Source organism: Trichomycterus rosablanca, chromosome 7 (genome assembly GCF_030014385.1).
Source record: "Trichomycterus rosablanca isolate fTriRos1 chromosome 7, fTriRos1.hap1, whole genome shotgun sequence".
Classification (NCBI taxonomy): domain Eukaryota; kingdom Metazoa; phylum Chordata; class Actinopteri; order Siluriformes; family Trichomycteridae; genus Trichomycterus; species Trichomycterus rosablanca.
The window spans coordinates 30,766,655-30,792,636 of NC_085994.1; the positions used below are offsets into that span (position 1 = coordinate 30,766,655).

At 41.0% G+C, this 25,982-nt stretch overlaps 1 protein-coding gene across 1 annotated transcript in view; it reads left to right on the forward strand.

Annotated features, from left to right (window-relative positions):
• plxnb3 (plexin B3) overlaps positions 1–25,982 on the forward strand; it is a 183,392-nt gene that overhangs the window by 45,048 nt on the left and 112,362 nt on the right. Inside the window, exon 3 of the mRNA XM_062999217.1 lies at positions 20,792–20,971. Within this exon, the coding sequence (XP_062855287.1) occupies positions 20,792–20,971 (180 nt within the window). The remainder of the gene's footprint in view (positions 1–20,791; positions 20,972–25,982) is intronic.

A 25,982-nucleotide genomic window follows, 5' to 3' on the forward strand; every position in this document is an offset into this window, starting at 1 on the left:
TAAAAACTGTAATTTGTTTAATTGCTTGAACATTTTTATTTAAGTGATAAAAAACATTTTCAGTCTTTTCACTGACAAACCCAATTGTATTTTGTAAATATTTTCTAAAAATAATGTGATGCCTGCAACACACTTTGGGACATGGGAAGAATAAGACTGTTCCGGAAGGCTCCACAATTAGCAGTTCAACTGGTGAAAGGTGAGGTAACCAAGATTAAGCATAAAATTAGAATAGAATGCCTTCATTTGTCACATACATATACTGGTGTACAGTACAAGAAAATTCTTTTGCATATCCTAGCTTGTTTGGAAGCTGGGGTCAGAGCGCAGGGTCGTCCATTGTACCTGTAGCTCCTGGAGCACAGAGGGTTAAGGGCCTTGCTCAAGGACCCAACAGTGGCTAAATGGCAGAGCTGGGATTCGAACTTTCAACCATTCAGTTAATAATCCAAAGCTCTACCCACTAGGCTACCACTGTCCCTGTTAGCATCCATCTAAGGCTTAGTCTTTGCAAGCAGAGATGGGTTGTGGCTCACCACTTTGTGCCAAACTTTCTAAAGGGAATTGTCAGTTGTTTCCTCCAAGCTGTAGCCTAGTGGTTAAGGTACTGGACTAGTAATCAGAGGGTTGCTGGTTGAAGCCCCACTACTGCCAGGCTGCTCCTGTTGGGCCCTTGAGCAAGGTCCTGAACCCTCAATTGCACAGACTGTATACTGTAACTGTAATGTAAGTCGCTTTGGATAAAGGAGTCTGCTAAATGCCGTAAATGTATAAATGTCCAATCACACATGCTGCTAGACCACCTCCTCAAGCTGTATGGTTACATTTCGTGGTCTTCTAACTGACGTTTTCTTTCTTCTGCTTATGTATTTTGAGGGCTGCTAGTGTGGAAACAAAATTTTGCATTTACACCAGCAGGCGACAAATCTACTGTAGATTAAGCATAAAATAAGAATAGAATGCATTTATTTGTCATATTCATATATTGGTGTACAGTACAAGGAAATTCTTTTGCATATCCTAGCTTGTTTGGAAGCTGGGGTCAGAGTGCATGGTCATCCACTGTACGGCGTCCCTGGAGCACAGAGGGTTAAGGGCCTTGCTCCAACAGTGGCTAAATGGCAGAGCTGGGATTCGAACTCTCAACCTTTCAGTTAATAGTCCAAAGTTCTACCTACTAGGCTACCACTGTCCATATTGCCATCCATCAAAGGCTTAGTCTTTGCAAGCAGAGATGGGTTGTGGCTCACCACTTTGAGCCAGAGAGTCAGTTTAAAGAGCTTCTTTTGTACAAAGGAACTGACACGATCAATAATACAAACGTGCAAACTGGCTTTTCAAGAAAATAAAAAGTATTTTTAAAGATTCAACTTTTTACCAGAATTATGCTGATTTAATTATCTGTAATATAAAACAGAGCAATAAAAGCAAGAAAAATGCAAACGTGAGCATTTTCACTGATGCAATCAGACCTTTGACCACAAAAACCACACTCTATATATACTCGAGTCTGACTATTAAGCACATTTCTGTTCTAAATATTTTTCTGAAATGTTGCCAAGCATTTCACCCACATCACACATACCAGTCTACAAGCACAAGGGCTAACACATGCTTGCTCTGAGAGATGTAAAGCCACCCACCACAAATGCAGCTCATTAACCTTTGTATATTTGAGCTAATAGTTGCCCAAAATCTGCAAATGTGGCAGTGATTGATAATAAGGCAGAAAGTCACCCCAACTACTCCGCTCAGAGAGCTGGACAGTTATGCTCTGTTGGACTTGATAAGACATGCTTCACTAAATATAATTAAGACAAATTAATAAATACAAATACAAATTAACCCTTGTTTTATTTGGTGTTTATGCTTGTTGAGAGTTGATTTAAAGCTGTTTTTGGAAGTTAATACAGTTGAATCATCTCCAAATGATTAGGTCACCGTGATACTCGTTACTTTATAAATAAATCATAATCCTGATTTCTGTTTATCTTTCAAGTAATATCTTAATACACCATGATTGTAACTGAGAGATGCAGAACAACCTCATCATATAGACAACAGACTACCTATACAAGAAAGCCCAATCAAGTAAATCAATATTTTGTATCAAAAACACAAGTAGGGTTACATGGTTGCACAGCAAGTATTATGGGTGCCACACAAAACAAGGATCTTTGGGATCAGGGTTTGAACCTCACCTCAAGTAAGCCTCTAGTTTGGCATATTCTGTCTGTGTTCACATCGTTTTTCTATGGGTACTCTGGTTTCCTTCCACTTCTCAAAGATATAGTAAAGACTAGGCATAACATTATGACCTCTCTTCATCACGGCACCTGTTAGTGGGTGGGATATATTAGGCAGTGAGTGAACATTTTATCCTCAAAGTTGATGTGTTAGAAGCAGGTAAAATGGGCGAGCGTGAGGATTTGAGCGAGTTAGACAAGGGCCAAATTGTGATGGCTAGACGACTGGGTCAGAGCATCTCCAAAACTGCTGCTGTTGTGGGGTGTTCCCGGTCTGCAGTGGTCAGTATCTGTCAAAAGTGGTCCAAGGAAGGAAGAGTGGTAAACCGGTGACAGGGTCAAGGGCAGCCAAGGCTCATTGATGCACATGGGGAGCGAAGGCTGGCCCGTGTGGTCCAATCCAACAGACGAGCTACTGTAGCTCAAATTACTGAAGAAGTTAATGCTGGTTCTGATAGAAAGGTGTCAGAATACACAGTGCATCACAGTTGCAGGGCTGTTTTGGCAGCATAAGGGGGACCAACACAATATTAGGAAGGTGGCCATAATGTTATTGATAACCTAATGCCTGATAGGTGCCGGTGTATAGGCTGCTTTAAATTCCTGTTAGTGTGGCGCCCAGGTGGCGCAGCGGGATAATCCGATAGCAAACCAGTGCTGGGATTCTGAACTCCCTGGGTTTGAAGTTCAGCACTGCTGGGCGCCCACAGGCGGGCATATTTGGCAATGTGTGCAGCAGACAAAATTGGCCATTAAGTCTACCAGGTGGGAAAAAGACCGGACCAAAAAGTAGGTGAGGTGTTCGAAGCTGTGCAAGGACTCAGGTTAGTAGCCTGAGACGTCTGTACAGAAAGTGGAGGAGCCTGGTGATCAGGGCGTGGCTCGCAGTGCGCGAATACTGGTCTCACGCGCAAATTCACTGAATGTATGGACGAATGAGAAGGGGATGGTGGACTGCGCACACGTCTAGGGGAGCATGAGGCAGGCTAAATTACCCTCCTCGGACACAACCAGAGTCTCCAACAGCAGAATACGAATTGACTACGCTAAATTATTATGCTAAAAATATGCAATGTATTGTGTTTCCGGCTGAATTTTTGGCTGTCCTAAATTTTAGCTTTTCTTGTACAGTGTATAAAGTGTATTTAATTTTAAAAGATGTGTTTGTTTTAGGGTAGATACTGGTCAAAATACTTAATCTTTATTCAGACGTAACACATTTCTGTCAGTCCTTTGATTTTTTTATTTGGTTTTTGTGAGAAAGTCAGCATTAGATTAGTATCTGCTTATCCACTAAGGCTTAATATAGATACACTACATGTCAGACAGTATGTGGACACCTAACCATAGCCTGGTCAAACATCATATTCCAAAATTATGGGTATCCCTCACTCTTCCAGAAGTCTTTTCACAAGATTTTGTGCATATTCTGTCAATAGAACATTTGTAAGATAAGGTGATGTGTTGTGTGAGAAGGCCTGGCTCACAATCAACATTCTAAATCAGTGGTCCCCACTGCGGATCATTTATTACCGGGCAGCACAGAAAGAATAAATAATTAAAGATCGCTACATCAGCAATGAAAACACTACTTTTTTATGGGTGTTATTGTCCCCAATTACCCCTGGGTGGGAGCAGCGTCTCGTTGCAGCGAAAAAAGCTCATTTGTGAATAGTACAGTTATTCTATTTTAAATCCCCCCGCCCCTGCTGGTTCATGAAATTATATCTTATATGAAACTGGTCCGTGGTGCTAAAAATGTTGAGGACCACTGGTCTAAATAATTTGTAAGGTGTTCATAGCAGTTGAGTGCTGATCACTGGAATTCTTTTACACAAAACTAAAAAATATAAGGGCCCTATCCCTTTCTGTTTTCAGAAAGTTGTAGGCATAGAATTTATTGTGTATTATCAAATTACGGGCACTCGGGTGGCACAGCGGTAAAACACGCTAGCACATCAGAGCTGGCATTTCAAATTCGTCGGTTCGAAACTCAGCTCTGCCATCTAGCAGGCTGGGCAGCTATATTGTTGTTCATACAGGGTGGGAGCCGGACAGGGATTCCTCATAACTGATGCAATTATGACCTCTGCTGGCTGATTGGTGGTGCCTGCACAGTCTAGGAATAATGCGTTGATCAGGGTGTGGCTCTCCGTACACAAAACTGATCTGCATATGAGATCAACATCAGTAGAGAGAAAGCGTAATGCAGTCAGGTAATTGGATATGACTAGATTTCTACATCTGTCAGCAAGTGATGTAGCAATAACACTTGAACACAGTCGTTAGAAGGGCGGTCCACAAACTTTTGTCCGTAAAGTATATTTTATTACAAATAAAAACACGGTGTTGTTGCTCTCTTCAGGTATTGCACAAATGACTGAAAATCAAAGCCATTTATAAAGTAGTCAAGCGTTAAGCTGTAACTAGATTATGTCTGGGAAATTAATTGCCCTCATTCAAATCTAGTTTCTTTCACATGGTTTCTGAAACCCACCTCAACACAGAATGTGAATTTAATCTATAGAGTAATAAATTAACGCCACATAATAAACAAGCCACATCTTCAAAATAATGGACTTAGCATTTAATTCTGGTGTCTAAGAGGTGTTTAAAGCACTGGTATACTTTTTGCATCCTTTCACAGTAACAGTGCAGCAATGCAGAGCTTAACCCTCATTTCCCCAGGACTGTCGGCGATCATTTTAGCTTATAGTCCCTCTGTCTGACTGTATTGTGAGCTTATGTGGCATAGCCTGAGCTCCTGGGGGTTTGAATCCCAGACTGGGCTCACAAATACAAAAGTGGCATTACATAAACCTAGACATGAGGGGGGGGTATATCAGTGCACCCTTAGTGCCAAGTCTTGGGGGGGTGGGGGGGGTTGTATATCAGTGCACCCTTAGTGCCCGTCTCAAGCTCTGATGAATAGGGAGGTTGGGCATTCAGCGTAAAAACTGCCAAATTCATTTTTTCAGACTGTATTGCCCTAATTGTGACCAGCAAAGACTCGCAGCATCATTATTTACTCGGTCCTGTAGAGAAATGTATTCCAGTGCTACCAGTTTAACTAGCAAAAGATTAATTTATTACTGCATTTAAAATGTTCTGCACATTTGCAAGATTGATTTCCTGGCCTTGTCTCAAACAACATTTTATATGCTACAGAGTGTGTAGGCATATCATTATCAGTGCAATAATTAGATCTACTGTTTAGTGCAGTACGATGCATTTTGTAGAATCATTTTTCAGTTGATGCTGTTTTTATAAACTCTTCTTTTAGAAGGCAAAGATTAGCCAAGTTAAACTAAGTTTGTTCCCACAGGGATAAACTTCTGTCCCAACAATTTAAAGCCACAATCCTTTTCATGTTCCTCCAGACCTAAAAAAGAGAAACTTGGTGATGCAATGTTATTTTAAACCCAGTGCAATTCTGTAGAATAGACTTGTGCATTCTGTAATCCTGCACACTGCATTTCTTGATATTGTAACTGGACTAACTGCAACCGTGCATGCTCAGGGTCCTTTCTATGAGGAGTTTGCATGTTCTCCCCGTGTCTGCGTGGGAGTCCAAAGCAGAGATGTTCACAAATCACAAAATACGAGTCCGAGTCAAGTCACAAGTCTTTAGACTAGAGTCCGAGTCAAGTCATGAGTCAATATAATATACACAAAACATTTATTGGAAATGTAGCGTAGAAAGAAACAAATAATATGTAAGTTCAGATAAAAAACAACAGATTAGCAACTGTATTTTGCTGTTTTACTTAGTGCCTTTACTTTCCTAGTCATTGTGTAAATGAATGTAATTTTCGTAACAAGAAGGTACCAGTTAAAAGCTTAAACTGATACGTTTTGTTTTCATTGCAAAACAAAAGCGTGCGATAAATCACGTCACAGCAGCCAAAATCCAAAACACAGCAAAAAAAAAATCATAACCACTGCTTACCTTAGCTTATGTTCTTCCAGATGCTATTACATTTATAACGTGTGTTGTCCCATTAGAAATATAATCCGTTAGTTTGTAAATGTGCTTATAATTAAAAAACCCAAACTCCAAACACTAACTCATTACAAAGCCAATCAAGCGTTTTATTGACACATCATCTGTGTGACGCAAACCGAATAAAGGCAAATAACAGCATTTCTTACTAAAAATTAAAATCAGAAGGTCTGATTCAGAAAGTGGTCTTTTACCCATTAGCGCCAATTCTGTAGGATCGTTCCATTCAACCCAGTTGTTCCTGTGAAGTGCACTATGTAGGGTATTCCACAATTGTAAGTAAGATTCCAATCCAATGGTAATGAAAATGTTTAAATGAAGTGAACTTTAGACTGTTTAGGGAGTAGGGAGCAATGCTTCATCACTACGCCGGAAGCTGGCTGTAACATTTACCCATTGCGTGCGTTGTGGGTAAAGACGGCCGGGGTGTTATTAGAGGGCAGAATATTTATAATAATAATAATAATAATAATAATAATAATAATATATATATATATATAATTGTCACACATAACTAATGTTAAAACATGCTGACGCTAGCGACTCATGAGTCGAGTCCGGGTTATTTGAAACAAGTCTCTGGTCCAAAGACAAGCAAGTGAGGTAAATTGAAGATACAGAATTGTCTGTGACCGTGTTTGACATTGAACTTGTGAACTGATGAATCTTGTGTAACCAGTAATTACCTGTCCTGTCATAAATGTAACCAAAGTGTCTAAAACATGACATTAAAATCCTAATTAATAAATAAATAATTAACTCTGTACTGCCACTTTCACTCATTGCCAGGCTGGCACTCACACATATGAGGTCTGTTCTGGTTAAACAATCTGAGCCTATTTGTAAGGTGAAGGCAGGACAGCGAGGTGAGGAGGGCAGTATGAAATGGGCGAGTCTTTACAAGCTGTACGTACGGCTGACCCGAAGTCACAGCCATGTAGGGCGGAGAAGGGGCAGCTGCCTTGGCACTGATCCAGATTAAACTCCAGCCACCAAAGCCAGGACCAGTTCCAACAGCACAGTGGGAGTGTGTGTGACTGGAACGCTGGCACGAATCCACAGTCTGGATAATTCCCAACTAAAGGCCACTAATATCAATGAGCATTCAAAGAAGCCAATGTTGTCAGTTTCTGCGATCTGCTTCCACTGAGCGTCGTCAGTTATTAATCGCGTGTTTAAATAAAGAAAGCACTTTCTACTGGATATCTAATTATTAAACTATTAAAAGTAATTAAATGATTCACTGGATCATTAAATAACAGCAGGCTAATACTAAAATAGAGAAGATAAAGTTCATTTAGCCAGTTTTTGTGCATTTATGTAGAGAATTAATGTGGTGTGATGTGTGAGCAGATATGCTATTATATGGTGCAATACTTTGTAATGGTGTACAGATTGTAAAGTCTGTGTGTGAAATATGGATTTCACTAGCACACACCCTCAGAGGAAATCTACTGTTTCATGTCATGAACAAATGAAAAAAATCAAACATGTTTTAGGAAGGTGCGCGGAAAGGGAAGGAATAAAAATCAGGGGGTGGTGGGAGGTTTAATGGGATGCGGAGGGGGAGGAAGACACAAAGCGGGGTGTGGCTGGGGAAGAAAGCAGGATTTTGTCTGTGTGTTCAATTAAAAAGAGATTTTATTTTATGGGGTGTTTTGAACAATAGAAAAAGGCACATTTTAAATATAGTAACCAGACATTACTGTAGCAAGTAGATTTTTAAACTGCTTGTTGAAAAAACTAATTACAAAAGGGTGTAACTGTAATTGGGTTGACTGCCGCTTGGTCAGCTTCGTTCCTGGGTTGCTCTGGGTTCTCTTTCTTTTCTCTTTCTACAAGAACTGCGTTGTCGCATTGCCATACTGTGACATTTGATTTTCATTTTTAGATCTGTGCCTTTTCTATTCACCTTCTTAGTTGTAATGCTGTGGATGTTTTTTTTTCTGTCTTTTATTTGTTAATTTTGGTTAATTCTGTTATTTTGGAAACTGCTTTTATTTTCCTTTTACTCTTTTTGTTCATGGCTTTTAAGCCACAGTATTGTTCTACCTTGGGTAAGCATCCTGCATATTGGGTTCATCCTCAATTCCTGTAGGTGCGGGACAACACCTGGATTCGTCACCGTTTCATCTAAAATTTGAAGCAGCATGTGTGGTGTGACTCTTAACAAGGCACAAAAGCCAACAAAAAATAACACTTGTGCTAAAATCAGTGGCTGTGACGTTCATATGATGTTCATCTATCATATCCAAGGAGTCACATAAAATGCTTTTATAGGGAAAAGTTGAAAGAAATACGTTTTAAAAAAGCAAAGCCTCCGAGGCCGCTTCTGGACATGGTTAACATAAGGCTTCTTTTTTGCACAGTAAAGTTTTAAGTGGCATTTGTGCATGTAACTCTGTATTGTAGTGCTTGACAAAGGTTTGCCAAAGTAATCCCTCACCCATGTGGTTATATCAGCTACTGTTGAGTGGTGGTTCTTGATGCAGTGCCGTCTGAAGGATCAAAGATCACAGGCGTTCAGCTAAAGCTTGCGCCCTTGGCCTCTACACACTGAAATTCCTCCTGATTCCTTGAATCATTTAATGATATTATGCACTGTAGAGGGAGAAATATGCAAATCCCTTCCAATATTTCTTTGAGTTACATTGTTTTTAAACATTTCAATCATTTTCTCACACATTTGTTGACAAACTGGAGATCCTCTGATCATCTTTGCTCATCAAAGACTCAGCCTTTTCTAGATGCTGCTTTTGTACCAAACCATGATTACAATCACCTGTCGACATCACCTGATTAAAATCGCATCATTTAGTTTTTTCACCTCATTACTAGCCCTAAATTGTCCCCGTCCCAACTTTTTTTGTTGCAGGCCTGAAATGCAGGAATGGATGTTTATTAACAAATGAAATGAAGTTGATCAGATAAAACATAAAATATCTCAGGTTCATCCTGTCTGCAATCAAATAAAAGTCAAAGTAAATGTAAGGAACACAGCATTTTTATTTTATTTGCATTTTCCATACTGTCCCAACTTTATGATTTAAGTTGTAAAATGGCAAAAATGTTTTGAGATCTTTCTCGACTGAAGTGGAACTTTTTAACTTGAAGCATGATGTGTGGCACAAATCTCAACAAGGTCATCTATCAGGTGCCAGGTAACATCATGCCCACTTAATTTTTGGTGGTAGCATGATGTTTTAATGCATTTTTAAAGCTAAGATTGTCAACTTGGGAGTAGTTTAAAACAGAGGAAATGACTGTTTGTATTAATATGAACCCAACTGAACTTCTGTGTTGAGAAATCAAAATGGCAGGACATCACTTGTCCCCAACTAACCTGACAGAACTATTTTATAAAGAGAAATAGGACCAAATATTCTTGTCCTTATCTAGAAAGACTTCTCCCTGTTATTACTAAACAAGTAGAATAAATACTTGGGATAAATACTAAGTTGTTTATTATTTTTAATATGTGCCCTTTTGTTTCTCGTTACATTTTTTAAGACTTTTGATTGTTTAAATCAAACGACTTAGTACAACACATCATTAAATAAATATATTGGACTTAGAGTACATCCAACATGGGTCCTTGGGAGGGACTTTGGTTCAGTCCTCGACTATGGTTATAGTCTGTGACGAGTCTTCTTCCTGTGTTCCTGTGGGTTTTCTGTGGGTGCTCCAGTTTCCGTCCACCTCTCAAAAACCTGAGTTGTATTGACTTCTCTAAATTTCCCCCAAATGGAAGTGATTAAGTCAAGCTTGGAGTATTTGTTGCCCTTCGATTGTTTGCCATCCTGTCAGTTGTGTATTACTGGCTGGCTCCCAGTGTTTTCAGGTGGCCTCGGACCCACCACAACCCCGACTGTGTGTGTGTTTAGAGTAGGGTGAGCAAATTGTCAAATTGAGGCGGTACAGCCAGATTAGAGATGCAGCTGGTTTGAGTTGCACTGACCCATATTTTCTCTATGCTCACACATGGACACAGACACACCCACAATGTACTAGTGACCAGCGAGCCTTTAATCTTCTCCATGCCCCACATTTTAATCATCCAAACATATACACACATGTACACACATGCACACGGCCACCCACGCTTACACACACCCATCTTTACAAACATACACACCCAGCCACCAACATCCCCCCTTACACACACCAGCCTTTACGCAACTACACACACATGCAGACATACACACACATCTTTACAAAACACACACACACACATGTACACACATGCACACGGCCACCCACGCTTACACACACCCATCTTTACAAACATACACACACTCAGAGCCACCAACATCCCCCCTTACACACACCAACCTTTACGCAACTACACACACATGCAGACATACACACACATCTTTACAAAATACACACACACACACACACTCAGAGCCACCAACACCCACCCTTACACACACCAATCTTTACACAACTACACACACATGCAGACTTAAACACACATCTTTACAAAACACACACACACACTCAGAGCCACCAACACCCACCCTTACACACACCAATCTTTACACAACTACACACACATGCAGACTTAAACACACATCTTTACAAAACACACACACACACACATACACTCAGAGCCACCAACACCCACCCTTACACACACCAATCTTTACACAACTACACACACATGCAGACTTAAACACACATCTTTACAAAACACACACACACACACACACATACACTCAGAGCCACCAACACCCACCCTTACACACACCAGCCTTTACACAACGACACACACATGCAGACATACACACACCCATCTTTACAAAACACACACACATACACTCAGAGCCACCAACACCCACCCTTACACACACCAATCTTTACACAACTACACACACATGCAGACTTAAACACACATCTTTACAAAACACACACACACACACATACACTCAGAGCCACCAACACCCACCCTTACACACACCAACCTTTACACAACGACACACACATGCAGACTTAAACACACATCTTTACAAAACACACACACACACACACACACATACACTTAGAGCCACCAACACCCACCCTTACACACACCAGCCTTTACACAACGACACACACATGCAGACATTCACACACCCATCTTTACAAAACACACACACACACACCCACCTTTACAAAACACACACACACACACACACACACACACACATACACTCAGAGCCACCAACACCCACCCTTACACACACCAACCTTTACACAACTACACACACATGCAGACATACACACACCCATCTTTACAAAACACACACACACACCCACCTTTACAAAACACACACACACACACACACATACACTCAGAGCCACCAACACCCACCCTTACACACACCAACCTTTACACAACTACACACACATGCAGACATACACACACCCATCTTTACAAAACACACACACACATACACTCAGAGCCACCAACACCCACCCTTACACACACCAACCTTTACACAACTACACACACATGCAGACATTCACACACCCATCTTTACAAAACACACACACACCCCTCTTTACAAAACACACACACACACACACACACACATACACTCAGAGCCACCAACACCCACCCTTACACACACCAACCTTTACACAACTACACACACATGCAGACATACACACACCCATCTTTACAAAACACACACACATACACTCAGAGCCACCAACACCCACCCTTACACACACCAACCTTTACACAACTACACACACATGCAGACATACACACACCCATCTTTACAAAACACACACACACACACATACACTCAGAGCCATCAACACCCACCCTTACACACACCAGCCTTTACACAACAACACACACATGCAGACATTCACACACCCATCTTTACAAAGCACACACACACCCATCTTTACAAAACACACACACACACATACACTCAGAGCCACCAACACCCACCCTTACACACACCAACCTTTACACAACTACACACACATGCAGACATACACACACCCATCTTTACAAAACACACACACACACACACATACACTCAGAGCCACCAACACCCACCCTTACACACACCAACCTTTACACAACTACACACACATGCAGACATACACACACCCATCTTTACAAAACACACACACACACATACACTCAGAGCCACCAACACCCACCCTTACACACACCAACGTTTATACAACTCCACACTCATGCAGACATACACACACCCATCTTTACAAAACACACACACACACACACATACACTTAGAGCCACCAACACCCACCCTTACACACACCAGCCTTTACACAACTACACACACATGCAGACATACACACACCCATCTTTACAAAACACACACACATACACTCAGAGCCACCAACACCCACCCTTACACACACCAACCTTTACACAACTACACACAAATGCAGACACACACACACCCATCTTTACAAAACACACACACACACATACACTTAGAGCCACCAACACCCACCCTTACACACACCAGCCTTTACACAACTACACACACATGCAGACATTCACACACCCATCTTTACAAAACACACACACACACACCCACCTTTACAAAACACACACACACACACACATACACTCAGAGCCACCAACACCCACCCTTACACACACCAACCTTTACACAACTACACACACATGCAGACATTCACACACCCATCTTTACAAAACACACACACACCCCTCTTTACAAAACACACACACACACACACACACACACATACACTCAGAGCCACCAACACCCACCCTTACACACACCAACCTTTACACAACTACACACACATGCAGACATACACACACCCATCTTTACAAAACACACACACATACACTCAGAGCCACCAACACCCACCCTTACACACACCAACCTTTACACAACTACACACACATGCAGACATACACACACCCATCTTTACAAAACACACACACACACACATACACTCAGAGCCATCAACACCCACCCTTACACACACCAGCCTTTACACAACAACACACACATGCAGACATTCACACACCCATCTTTACAAAGCACACACACACCCATCTTTACAAAACACACACACACACATACACTCAGAGCCACCAACACCCACCCTTACACACACCAACCTTTACACAACTACACACACATGCAGACATACACACACCCCTCTTTACAAAACACACACACACACACACACACACACATACACTCAGAGCCACCAACACCCACCCTTACACACACCAACCTTTACACAACTACACACACATGCAGACATACACACACCCATCTTTACAAAACACACACACATACACTCAGAGCCACCAACACCCACCCTTACACACACCAGCCTTTACACAACAACACACACATGCAGACATTCACACACCCATCTTTACAAAGCACACACACACCCATCTTTACAAAACACACACACACACATACACTCAGAGCCACCAACACCCACCCTTACACACACCAACCTTTACACAACTACACACACATGCAGACATACACACACCCATCTTTACAAAACACACACACACACACACATACACTCAGAGCCACCAACACCCACCCTTACACACACCAACCTTTACACAACTACACACACATGCAGACATACACACACCCATCTTTACAAAACACACACACACACATACACTCAGAGCCACCAACACCCACCCTTACACACACCAACGTTTATACAACTCCACACTCATGCAGACATACACACACCCATCTTTACAAAACACACACACACACACACATACACTTAGAGCCACCAACACCCACCCTTACACACACCAGCCTTTACACAACTACACACACATGCAGACATACACACACCCATCTTTACAAAACACACACACATACACTCAGAGCCACCAACACCCACCCTTACACACACCAACCTTTACACAACTACACACAAATGCAGACACACACACACCCATCTTTACAAAACACACACACACACATACACTTAGAGCCACCAACACCCACCCTTACACACACCAGCCTTTACACAACTACACACACATGCAGACATTCACACACCCATCTTTACAAAACACACACACACACACCCACCTTTACAAAACACACACACACACACATACACTCAGAGCCACCAACACCCACCCTTACACACACCAACCTTTACACAACTACACACACATGCAGACATACACACACCCATCTTTACAAAACACACACACACACATACACTCAGAGCCACCAACACCCACCCTTACACACACCAGCCTTTATACAACTACACACACATGCAGACATTCACACACCCATCTTTACAAAACACACACACACACCCATCTTTACAAAACACACACACACACACACACACACACACACACTCAGAGCCACCAACACCCACCCTTACACACACCAGCCTTTATACAACTACACACACATGCAGACATTCACACACCCATCTTTACAAAACACACACACACACACACACACACACACACATACACTCAGAGCCATCAACACCCACCCTTACACACACCAGCCTTTATACAACTACACACACATGCAGACATTCACACACCCATCTTTACAAAACACACACACACCCATCTTTACAAAACACACACACACACACACACATACACTCAGAGCCACCAACACCCACCCTTACACACACCAACCTTTACACAACTACACACACATGCAGACATACACACACCCATCTTTACAAAACACACACACACACACACACACATACACTCAGAGCCACCAACACCCACCCTTACACACACCAACGTTTACACTGCACACATATGCAGACATATATGCACATAGCAACCCACCCTTACACACACCAACATTTATACAACTCCACACACATGCAGACATAGACACACCCATCTTTACAAAACACACACACTCGGAGCCACCAACACCCCCCTTTACACACACCCATCTTAACACACACACACATACATACACACAGCCACCAACACCCACCCTTACACACACCAACCTTTACACAACTACACACACATGCAGACATACACACACATGCATGCACTTACAGACGTGTGTGTGTGTGTGTGTGTGTGTACATATCAGTGATGGCTCATTCATTATGCAAAAGAAGGGTCATACTCCCTAAAATTTCTGAGAATAATAAATACATATAAATGTAATAATCTTTAAATCTATAATAATATAACTATTTTTGTCAATTCAAAGTCACAAAAATCATCTTCCTGTGTCAAAATATCGACAGCACCCCCATAGCAATCGGAAAAAAATACATTAGGGAGGTTCAACCTTCCTAAGCCTCCCATTAAACGTCAATTATAAAAGCTTCTTACCCCAGCGGCTAGTGGACCACAGATTTTCACATTTTTACATCTAGTTCCATCCCCCTCAGCTCAGTTAGATCAGAAATGTCTTCTGTATTTATTGTAGGCATTTTGTATTTATTGTGTTTTTAATCTGCACTGTGTATATTGTTTTGCACTGGTGTTCTGTGTTGCACCCTGGTGCTAGAGGAACGTTGTTTCATTTCAGCTTGAACTTGAATGGCAGTAAGAGTTTTGAGGGGGAGTTTACCAAGGCCACCAAAAAGCTTTTACTGCAAACAGTACAAAATGAAAATATCTCGTCTTGTGAAAAGAGGAAAAGAGCACAGATGTTTAGAAACAAAGGCTTTAGGACTGCGTATAGTTCTTAATCAAAGCTTAAATCAAAAGTAAGTTGCACAGCAAGGCAGTAAAGAGTTTGGGAAGGAGTCCAGAAAAGTCATGAGAGCAGAAGAGAGAAGACAAAACTGAAAATAGCAAACAGTTAAAATTGTACGTATGCTTGAGGTCGAGTGACGATAGAAAGCCGATGGGAAGGACTGTTCAAAAGTTCAAAATAGCTCTTAATGTAACCTAACATTTTAATCAGAAATCATTAGAGAATGAAAAGACAAAATTGTTATCAGATAAAGAGGATCAAAGGGTAAAAGAGAGTACAAGAGAGGATCTGTGACACCTTAGATTTTGAACTAGTTTCAGCTTCTGTGAGTGTGTCTGTGTTTAGACACACATTAGATTTTGGGCTGGATTGTTTTGCTGGACCTGGCAACCCTGTGTGTGTCATTATTTATACAGCAAGGATAACAATTGTTGCATTTAAGAATTTGTTGATTAATTCTAATAAAGCAACAATGGAAAGATATAGATATAGGATTATATACATTTCATAGCCAACTAGTTTGGGTGCCATTTTTAGATTTATTTACACTGATCAGCCATAACATCAAAACCACCTCCTTGTTTCTTGTCACATTTGGAGCTTTTGTGTGCTCCAGTGTGCCTATGTGCCATACCCCTCTCACTGGGAGCACACGCTGTCTCCTGCCACCCTGTTCCGGATTGGCTCATTTGAACTGATTGGCTCCAGCTGCACACTACTTAAGAGGTGCACTGGAGCACAGAGTTGGGAACTATTGACTTTTGTCTGGCCTTGTGTTATGGTCTTTACTTTGACTTCGTTGGGGATCTCTTTGGAACTATGTTGGTCGGTTTGACTCTGTAAGCTTTGGTTACTTGCTCATGTTTAGTCATGTTTGTAGCACTTGCTCAGGTTTAGTCATGTTTGTAGCTCTTGCCCATGTTTAGTCATGTTTGTAGCACTTGCTCAGGTTTAGTCATGTTTGTAGCACTTGCTCAGGTTTAGTCATGTTTGTAGCTCTTGCCCATGTTTAGTCATGTTTGTAGCTCTTGCTCAGGTTTAGTCATGTTCCTATCTTTAGTTAATTAGCCCTTGTTTAGCTGTGTTTTGTTTAGTTAACCTTTGTCTTAGTCATTAGCCTGTTTCTGTTAGCATTAGCCTTAGTTAGCTGTGTTTTTAGTTTTGTTTCATCTTGTTTGTTCTGTCTTGCCTTTGTTATTAATAAATCCTTTGTTTCGTTACATCTCTGCGTGTGTGTCCGCCCCTTTTGTCTTGTAGTAGCCCCCCAACATGTTTTTGGTTGGTGGACTTCTCAGTCCAGCAGTGACAGTGAGCACTGCTGTGTCTTATCCACTCACCACCATGTCAGTGTCACTGCAGTGCTGAGAACTATCCACCACCCAAATAATACCTACTCTGTGGTGGTCCTGTGGGAGTCCTGACCATTGAAGAACAGCATGAAAGAGGGTTAACAAAGCATGCAGAGAAACAGATGGACTACAGTCAGTAATTGTAGGACTACAAAGTGCTTCTATATGGTAAGTGGAGCTGATAAAATGGACTGAGTGTAGAAACCAGGAGGTGGTTTTAATGTTATGGCTGATCGGTGTATATAGTATATGGTGATGTGAAGGACAGAATACAACCGTCATTCCCACCCAGACTGTACACTATGTAATTCTGTAGTAAGACCACCCCTTAAAAATAAGAACAGCTGTAAGAACAGCTTTCATAGCACCACAGTGCCACTAAATCTCAGAAAGTCACCAATTACAAAGCTAGCAAGCTGTTATCGGTGACTGCTTACTGTGTTACTATTGTATATTATATATATTTTAGATTGTTAGCTTACTGGTTGTAGACTAAAATCTCCTGACTGTGGCTTTTAAGTGTATCTGGGTTTTACATGCATGCATATGTCCTCACTAACACCGGCCCCCCCCCCAAGCCCCCTTCCCCCTTCCCCCTTCCCCCTCATTCATCAAGCTTACCTTCCTCCCTCCCCTATTTTTACAACAATCAGCCGCCACTGGTATGTACATACCACCCGGTGCTCTAAAAACCCCAACCACACACTTGCACAGACACACACATTCAAGACATTATGATCTAACTCAAAAATTACACAGTCACATTTTGAACTCATTATGCTTTAGTTTGGTTTAATTAAAAACTTCAACCTGACACACACAGTAAATTGTTTGTTTGTGGGCTTCGTTGTCATTATCTTAAAGGTGTAATTATAAAAGTGGTATTAGTAGTTAAAGGCAAAAGCAGCTGTATTATTTCTCTGTGTGTATGTGTGTGTGTGTCTAGTTCACTTTAATCATATGCCAGCTTTTACCAGCCCCTTTCATACTCTTAAGCTCGGCTATTGTCTGTCCGTCAGACGACTGTAACAGCTGTAGTTCTTGAGTAACACTGACCCAGAACACACCGCTCCAGTGAGATCACACGAGACTGAGGCAGTGCCTGAAAGCTCCCTCTTTGGTCAATAGCCAGTAAAAGAAATTCAGCCTTTTTTCCCCCCTAACGTCTAATGAGCGTATTGATTTATCTCAGAGTGAGATGAATAGCACCTGGTGCTTGCCTGCAGATACGGCCGTTTCAGTTTTTTTTTTTTCTTGGACGCTTATGGAAGCAGCTTCATTCCACACCTGTTTTTGTTTTACACTTACAGACTCAATATTTAACAATTCGCATTAATTATTAATAGTTATTAGTCAGTGCTACATCTCGGAGGGTTATTCATGCACCAGCTGAGGGCAGGAGGCATATGGAGTCAGCAGCTGGTGCGGCAAGGGAATAGGATGTTACACTTTCATTTACCTCGGGTTAATTTGCAAATATTTCTCTCTCACACCACACTGTGTCTGTGGTTCACAGGTCCACTTTATTCTTTTATATGTGTGTATCGTTTATAATGAGTTTGTCAGTTAGAAAAGTACATGGCTCACATTATAGGATCATCAAGCAGATTTTAATGCAGATTCATTTTTTTCTAATGATTACAAGAGTAAGGTGGTGGGGGTGTGAATCGTAAAATCTGAGCTGGATGATTTACTCACACTACAGTCGTGCTTATAAATAATTCAAATCTGTAATATTCGTTCTGTTGAAATAGAATTTGTGCTTTTAACATGGAAAACAGAACACAAAGGCTTAACTAGGTAGCATGCATTCCTTTGTGGGTAAACAAGTACTGACTGCCATTGCTGTGATGCTCTGTACACTCCATGTAACCTGTTATTTATTTATCAAGAGTGACTTTCAAAGGATCAGCACTGACCAGATATTATTTGGGAGATGGATCATACCCAGCACTGCAATGAAAATTACATGTTAATGTTAAACTGTAGCAGGTGTAACAATGTTGTTGGGATTTTTAAACACTTCAATATTAATGCTTGGATAACAAAGCATTCAGCGTCTTGTGATCAGAAAGTGTTCACTAATAAAAGACTTAAGGAAGATTAACTCACAATGTGCAGGATAAAAGAAAATAGCTCTCGTCTCCTAACTGTCAACATACAACCAGTGCTAACAGGGTATGTGTTTCTAGTAGAGAGGCCAGTAAGTTTAAGCAGTATTTAAAAATCCCAACAACACTGCTGCACCTGATTTTCAAATAACAGCAATACACACTAACATGTTATTACCACCACTTAAACATCATCTAGTTAGTACGGTTCCTATAGGGCTCCCTTTATAAAAATACATTTTAAATTAGAAGGAATGTCCTAATACTTTTGTTCATATAGTGTATATTAATCATTAGCTGTTGAACATGTTACTGATGACTCAAGCATATAAACTCCTCATTAAACAAATTAAGCTTTTAAACGATGAATAACTATAAATGGTCAGTGTTATAGTTAGCGGTCTATTATGCTGACTCACCACAGCTAAGATCTGGGTTGAAACACAGTCGAGTCACATTATTATGACCACTTCCTAATTTTGACGGTGGCAGCATATAGCTCATGTTTTGTGACTGGTTTGGTTAGGCTGTCTGCACAAATATCCGTTGCTGTCATGGGTAAAAGTACCATGGGTAAAATTGTCTTCCCCGGAGCGAATGGGATCCTCCAGCAAGACAATGAGACATGTCACACAGCTAGAAATGTCCAACATTGGTTAGAAGAGCATGACCAAGACTTTCAAGTACTACCCAATTGAGCATTGTGTTTGCTCTATGTATCCTCCCACACGCACCCTCCAGCAACTGCGGGATTCACTGCAGTCAGCATGACTCCAGATACCTGTGACAACCTACCAGGACCTTACTGAGTCACTCCCAGCCCGTCTAGATGCTGTCTGTGCTGCACACGGCGGTTACTCTGGATATTAGCTGGTGATCATAATAAATAATGTGACTCGACAGTATAGATGTTCTGTCAGCTGGTTGGGCGTCTACACAGACATGCGTGCCTAGGTCTGAGGGGGGATGGCTGAAGCTCTGTGATGGATTAGCACCCTGTCTGACACCTGCTATTTCAGCCTTGTGTCAAGTGTTTTCCGATGGAATCAAACCGGCTGCGACCCTGACCAGGATTAAGCGATTGATGAAAATGAAATTAAATATAAATGTGTTGGGATATATAGTTTTTTGCCATATTGCATCTTTTTGCTTTATGTCATTGAAATTACAACATACAGAAGAACAGAAGAATAAAAAGCCAGCTGTGATTTTGATGGCCCCTGTCACTGAAACCCCTAAACAGCTGCTTTTGTTTTTTACTGATTGGTCTGTGCATTATGCAGTTGCATTGTTATAAGAAAATGAGCTGAGTGAGATTGTAACCATCAGACCATTGCAGTTGAAATGTCTATGTTTGAATGTCTACAGAACTCAGTGAACGACTACCTATGTGGAGGTGAACACACACCCAGCCCCATTGCAAGCGCAATCCCACTGCAAGCCTCACCTGTCATCACCCGGACAAACCAGATCACGGCTGTCGCGGTAGCATCTGAGGCCGGCCACACCATTGTTCTCCTTGGGGACAAGAGTGGACAACTACACAAGGTAACAAATGCCAGGATGTGTGTGTGTGTGTGTGTGTGTGTGTGTGTGTGTGTGTGTGTGTGTGTGTCTAATCACAAAAACCTGTGGTCTAGGACACAACGAGTGTTTTCTAACTAAAGAGACTAAAAATGGTTTTATAAAGGTTTGTGAATGTGAAAGCAGTTTTTGGGTCAAGGCGCCATCCTAGGTCCCAGTCACTGCCTTCTCTAAAAATAGGGTCTAATGCAGTGGTCCCCAACCACCAGGTAATTTATAGTTTCAGCACAGAAAGAATAAATAATTAGAGATCGCTACAAAAGCAATTCAATTTCCAAAACTCTTTGGGTGTTATTGTCTTCAGTCACCATTAGGTGGGAGTAGCGTCTTGTTGCATCGAAAAAAGCTTAGGATTTACACAGATTTTCCATTCTATAGTTATTCATTTTAATTTTATTTTAAATACTCCTGCCCCTGCCGGTCCGTGAAATTATATCTTATATGAAACTGGTCCGTGGTGCAAAAAAGGTTGGGGACCACTGATTTAATGGACAAAAAGGTTTCAAAGTGCCACACATTTAATAATAATAATAATAATAATACATTTTATTTATAAAGCGCCTTTCACGAGACCCAAGGCCACTGTACAATAAAAAACAATAAAAATTACAGAGAGCATCAACATAAAACAGTAATGTGCATGTAAATAAAATAGATAATAATGTCATGATTAGGATAGTAATGGTATAAAAGTAGAATAAAATACAAGATAAGACAAAATTAAAACAAAACAATGAAAATGTAAGATGAAAATAAAACACTAAATAAATGATTAAGCGATTGCTCACTCATAAGTTAACTGATAGAGATGTGTTTTGAGACTAACTTTGAATAATGACAATGAATGACAGGTACGTACCTGACTATTAAGGCTGGTAATAAAATAATTAAGTTAATTAGAATAATCATACTGCTTTCTGCTTCAAGTTTTGCAAAGGTGAGGGGGGGGAAAAATGTTATGACTAACGAATAAACTAGAATAAATTATTAATACAATGCTGCTCCAAAGCATTAAACTACAAATACAACTACAACTCAAAAATGTTCGAGAGTTTTATTTGCTTATATTATTTTTTTCATTGCCGCTCCCATATATTTAGGGGTCACCACAGAGGATTCTCATCTGCATACCTAATTTGGCACAGTTTTTAGACCAGATGCCCTTAGACCTGACCTTCTCTAGGAGGAGCAGGTTGTACCTTATAATTCAATAGCGAGACACCTGCAAGAATGAACTAGAACCCACATACATTTTTATTCAAGGTAGAATAATACTGTGGCTTAAAAGACACTAACAAAAGAGGGGACGATTGCAAATAAATAAGGTGGCCAAAATATTAGAAACAAAATAACCAATGAAAGACACAAAAACATCCACAGAAATGGAGAAAGTGGATAGAACAGGGATAGTTCAGAACTGACAACTGGTTGTTACAATATGACAGACTGCTCCTGTCATCTCTGACAACTCAGTTCTCAGAAAACAAGGAAAGATAAGGAAGCTTCAGAACCAGCCGGAACAAGCAATACACACAAACAGCACCTCAGTCCCACCAACTGGCGCACCCCACACATAACGTGGATTTACAAAGGAGTCTGCTCAAGAAAAGAGATGTCAGCCACCTCTGGGGCATTTCACTCTACCATGGCAGTTCCTTCATTTGGCCCAAAATGCCATGATACGGGGTGGGTTCACAGAAAACCATCTAACGCCAGTGTAAGACTGGACCGGACCAAGCCGCCCATTATGACGATTTCAGAGTAAAGCAGGTGTGCCAGCAAAAGAGCTGGCAAGTGTGAAAGAGAGAAGTCGTGGTCTATATGTATATAGACATATAGACTAGGCATAACATTTTGACCACTGACAAGTGAAGTAAGTAACAAGTTATCGCTTCATCACGGCACCTGTTAGTGGGTGGGATATATTGGGCAGCAAGTGAACATTTTATCCTCAGAGTTTATGTGTTAGAAGCAGGAAAAAAGGATTTGAGCGAGTTTGACAAGGGCCAAATTGTGATGGCTAGACAACTGGGTCAGAGTATCTCCAAAACTGCAGCTCTTGCAGTGGTCAGTGTCTATCAAAAGTAGTCCAAGGAAGGAACAGTGGTAAACCAGTGACAGAGTCATGGGCAGCCAAGGCTCATTGATGCACGTGGGGAGCGAAGGCTGGCCCATGTGGTCCGATCCAGACGAGCTACTGTAGCTCAAATTACTGAAGAAGTTAATGCTGGTTCTGATAGAAAGGTGTCAGAATACACAGTGCATCACAGTTGCAGGGCTTATTTGGCAGCAAAAGGGGGGCCAATACAATATTAGGAAGGTGGTCATAATGTTATGTCTGATCGGTGTGTGTATTTTTATATATATATATATATATATATATATAAACTTAAACCTGATGCAAATTGACGCTAGCAAGTCAATCATGAGAAACTATAATATGCAGCTCTGTGACCTCTCTGTGTGGCAATGCAGAAGATTTAAACCCCGAATCTCAACAGTTGTCGGGTAGTGTGTTTCACTGCTGCTCCACCCAAATGCCCATTTGCTTAAATAATAGATGTCCTAATCATTATTTAACATGCAAATGTAGACCAGAAGCATTTTATTTGTTTTAAGTGAACACTTATGCTTCAGTTTAATTTCAGTCTACACCAGCATTGTAGGATAAGTGTTCATCTTTAAAGTGTTAAAACACTTTGTCTATTTATTATTATACGTGTAAACTCCATAAAAATTAATCATTTTTTTCTTCGACACAATACACTATATTAAAATGATAAACAATGTAAGTTTAAAGAATCTACAACAGTGTGATACAACATTTTAACATTGCTGAGAAAAAAACATAAAAGTCTAAATCACAAAACAAATATTATTAAAACACACTCTTAAGAAAAAATGGGTATTTTGTTAAAGCCTAAACAATGTTTAAAATTTTCCACCTGAAGCTGCAGAGCAAAGTGTTAACACAGTAATAACAGGTATCACTGGCCAAGGTTTCCTTCCCCATTTGTAGGATTCAGTCTGTGTGAAGAGTAAGTCAGGCTGCTACACTTTGCAAAATGTGTTGCATGCAATGTAAATTCAAATGCATTTATAGTTTACCAGATGGAGTGGGTGGTGTGTATGATGGCATTTATTTTAGGAGCAAGTAAAGGCAAGTAAAAAAACAGCTTATTTACAGCTGTTGAGCACTTTACACCACTTAAACAAAAACTATATAATATTTTTAAATTAAATGCTTTTGGGCAGAACGGTGGCTCGGTGGGTAGCACTGTCACGTCACAGCAAGAAGGTTCTGGGTTTGATCCACAGGCGGGGGCGGTCCGGGTCCTTTCTGTGCGGAGTTTGTGTGTTCTCCCCGTGGGTTTCCTCCGGGAGCTCCGGTTTTCTCCCACAGTCCAAAAAACATGCAGTCAGATTAATTGGGGACACTGAATTGCCCTTTAGGTGAATGGGTGTAGGTGAATGGGTGTGTGTGTGTGTGTGTGTGTTTATATATGTGTCTGCCCTGCGATGGACTGGCGCCCCTGTCCAGGGTGTTACTGTGTGCCTTGCGCCCATTGAAAAGCTGGGATAGGCTCCAGCACCCTCCAACCCTAATTGGATAAGCGGTTAAGAAAGTGAGTGAGAGAGTAAAATGCTTTTTTTTACTCTTATGATTATTATTGTTATTAATAGTAGTAGTAATAATCTATTATTATTATTATTATTTGAAGTAGAAGTAGTAGTAGTAGTCTATTATTTTTACTTTTGTTATTATTATTATTATGATTATTATTATTGGTAGTAGTAGTATGAGGAGGAGTAGTTTATTGTTCCATGGGTTGATGAATGATAAATGTCCTGAGCAATGATTTTTTGACAGCTGATTTACACAAGTGGTATTAAAAAAAAATTGGTTTGCTTATTATGTTAGTAAAAAAGAGCGGCCACATGAACAACGATTGGCCTGTTGTTCATATAGGGGTGGGGAAGTAATAAGCCGGATAGGGTCTCCTCGTATGATGCAACTACAACCTCTGTTGCTGATTGATGGCGCCTGCACAGGGTGTGTCTCTCTGTACATAGGGCTGATCCGCATTAGCACCCGCCTAGTGCAGGTGAAAAAATGCATACGGCTGCTGCCCACATGTCAGAGGGGGCGTGGGTTAGCTTAGTTCTCCTCAAAATCAGAGCAGGTGCCGGCATTAGTGGAGAGAAAGCGTGATGCAATCGGGCAGTTGGACGCGCTAAAAATTAGGGAGAAAAAGGGGACAAAATGCATAAACAATATATATACAGTGTATCACAAAAGTGAGTACACCCCTCACATTTCTGCAAATATTTCATTATATCTTTTCATGGGACAACACTATAGACATGAAACTTGGATATAACTCAGAGTAGTCAGTGTACAACTTGTATAGCAGTGTAGATTTACTGTCTTCTGAAAATAACTCAACACACAGCCATTAATGTCTAAATAGCTGGCAACATAAGTGAGTACACCCCACAGTGAACATGTCCAAATTGTGCCCAAATGTGTCGTTGTCCCTCCCTGGTGTCATGTGTCAAGGTCCCAGGTGTAAATGGGGAGCAGGGCTATTAAATTTGGTGTTTTGGGTACAATTTTCTCATATTGGCCACTGGATATTCAACATGGCACCTCATGGCAAAGAACTCTCTGAGGATGTGAGAAATAGAATTGTTGCTCTCCACAAAGATGGCCTGGGCTATAAGAAGATTGCTAACACCCTGAAACTGAGCTACAGCATGGTGGCCAAGGTCATACAGCGGTTTTCCAGGACAGGTTCCACTCGGAACAGGCTTCGCCAGGGTCGACCAAAGAAGTTGAGTCCACGTGTTCGGCGTCATATCCAGAGGTTGGCTTTAAAAAATAGACACATGAGTGCTGCCAGCATTGCTGCAGAGGTTGAAGACGTGGGAGGTCAGCCTGTCAGTGCTCAGACCATACGCCGCACACTGCATC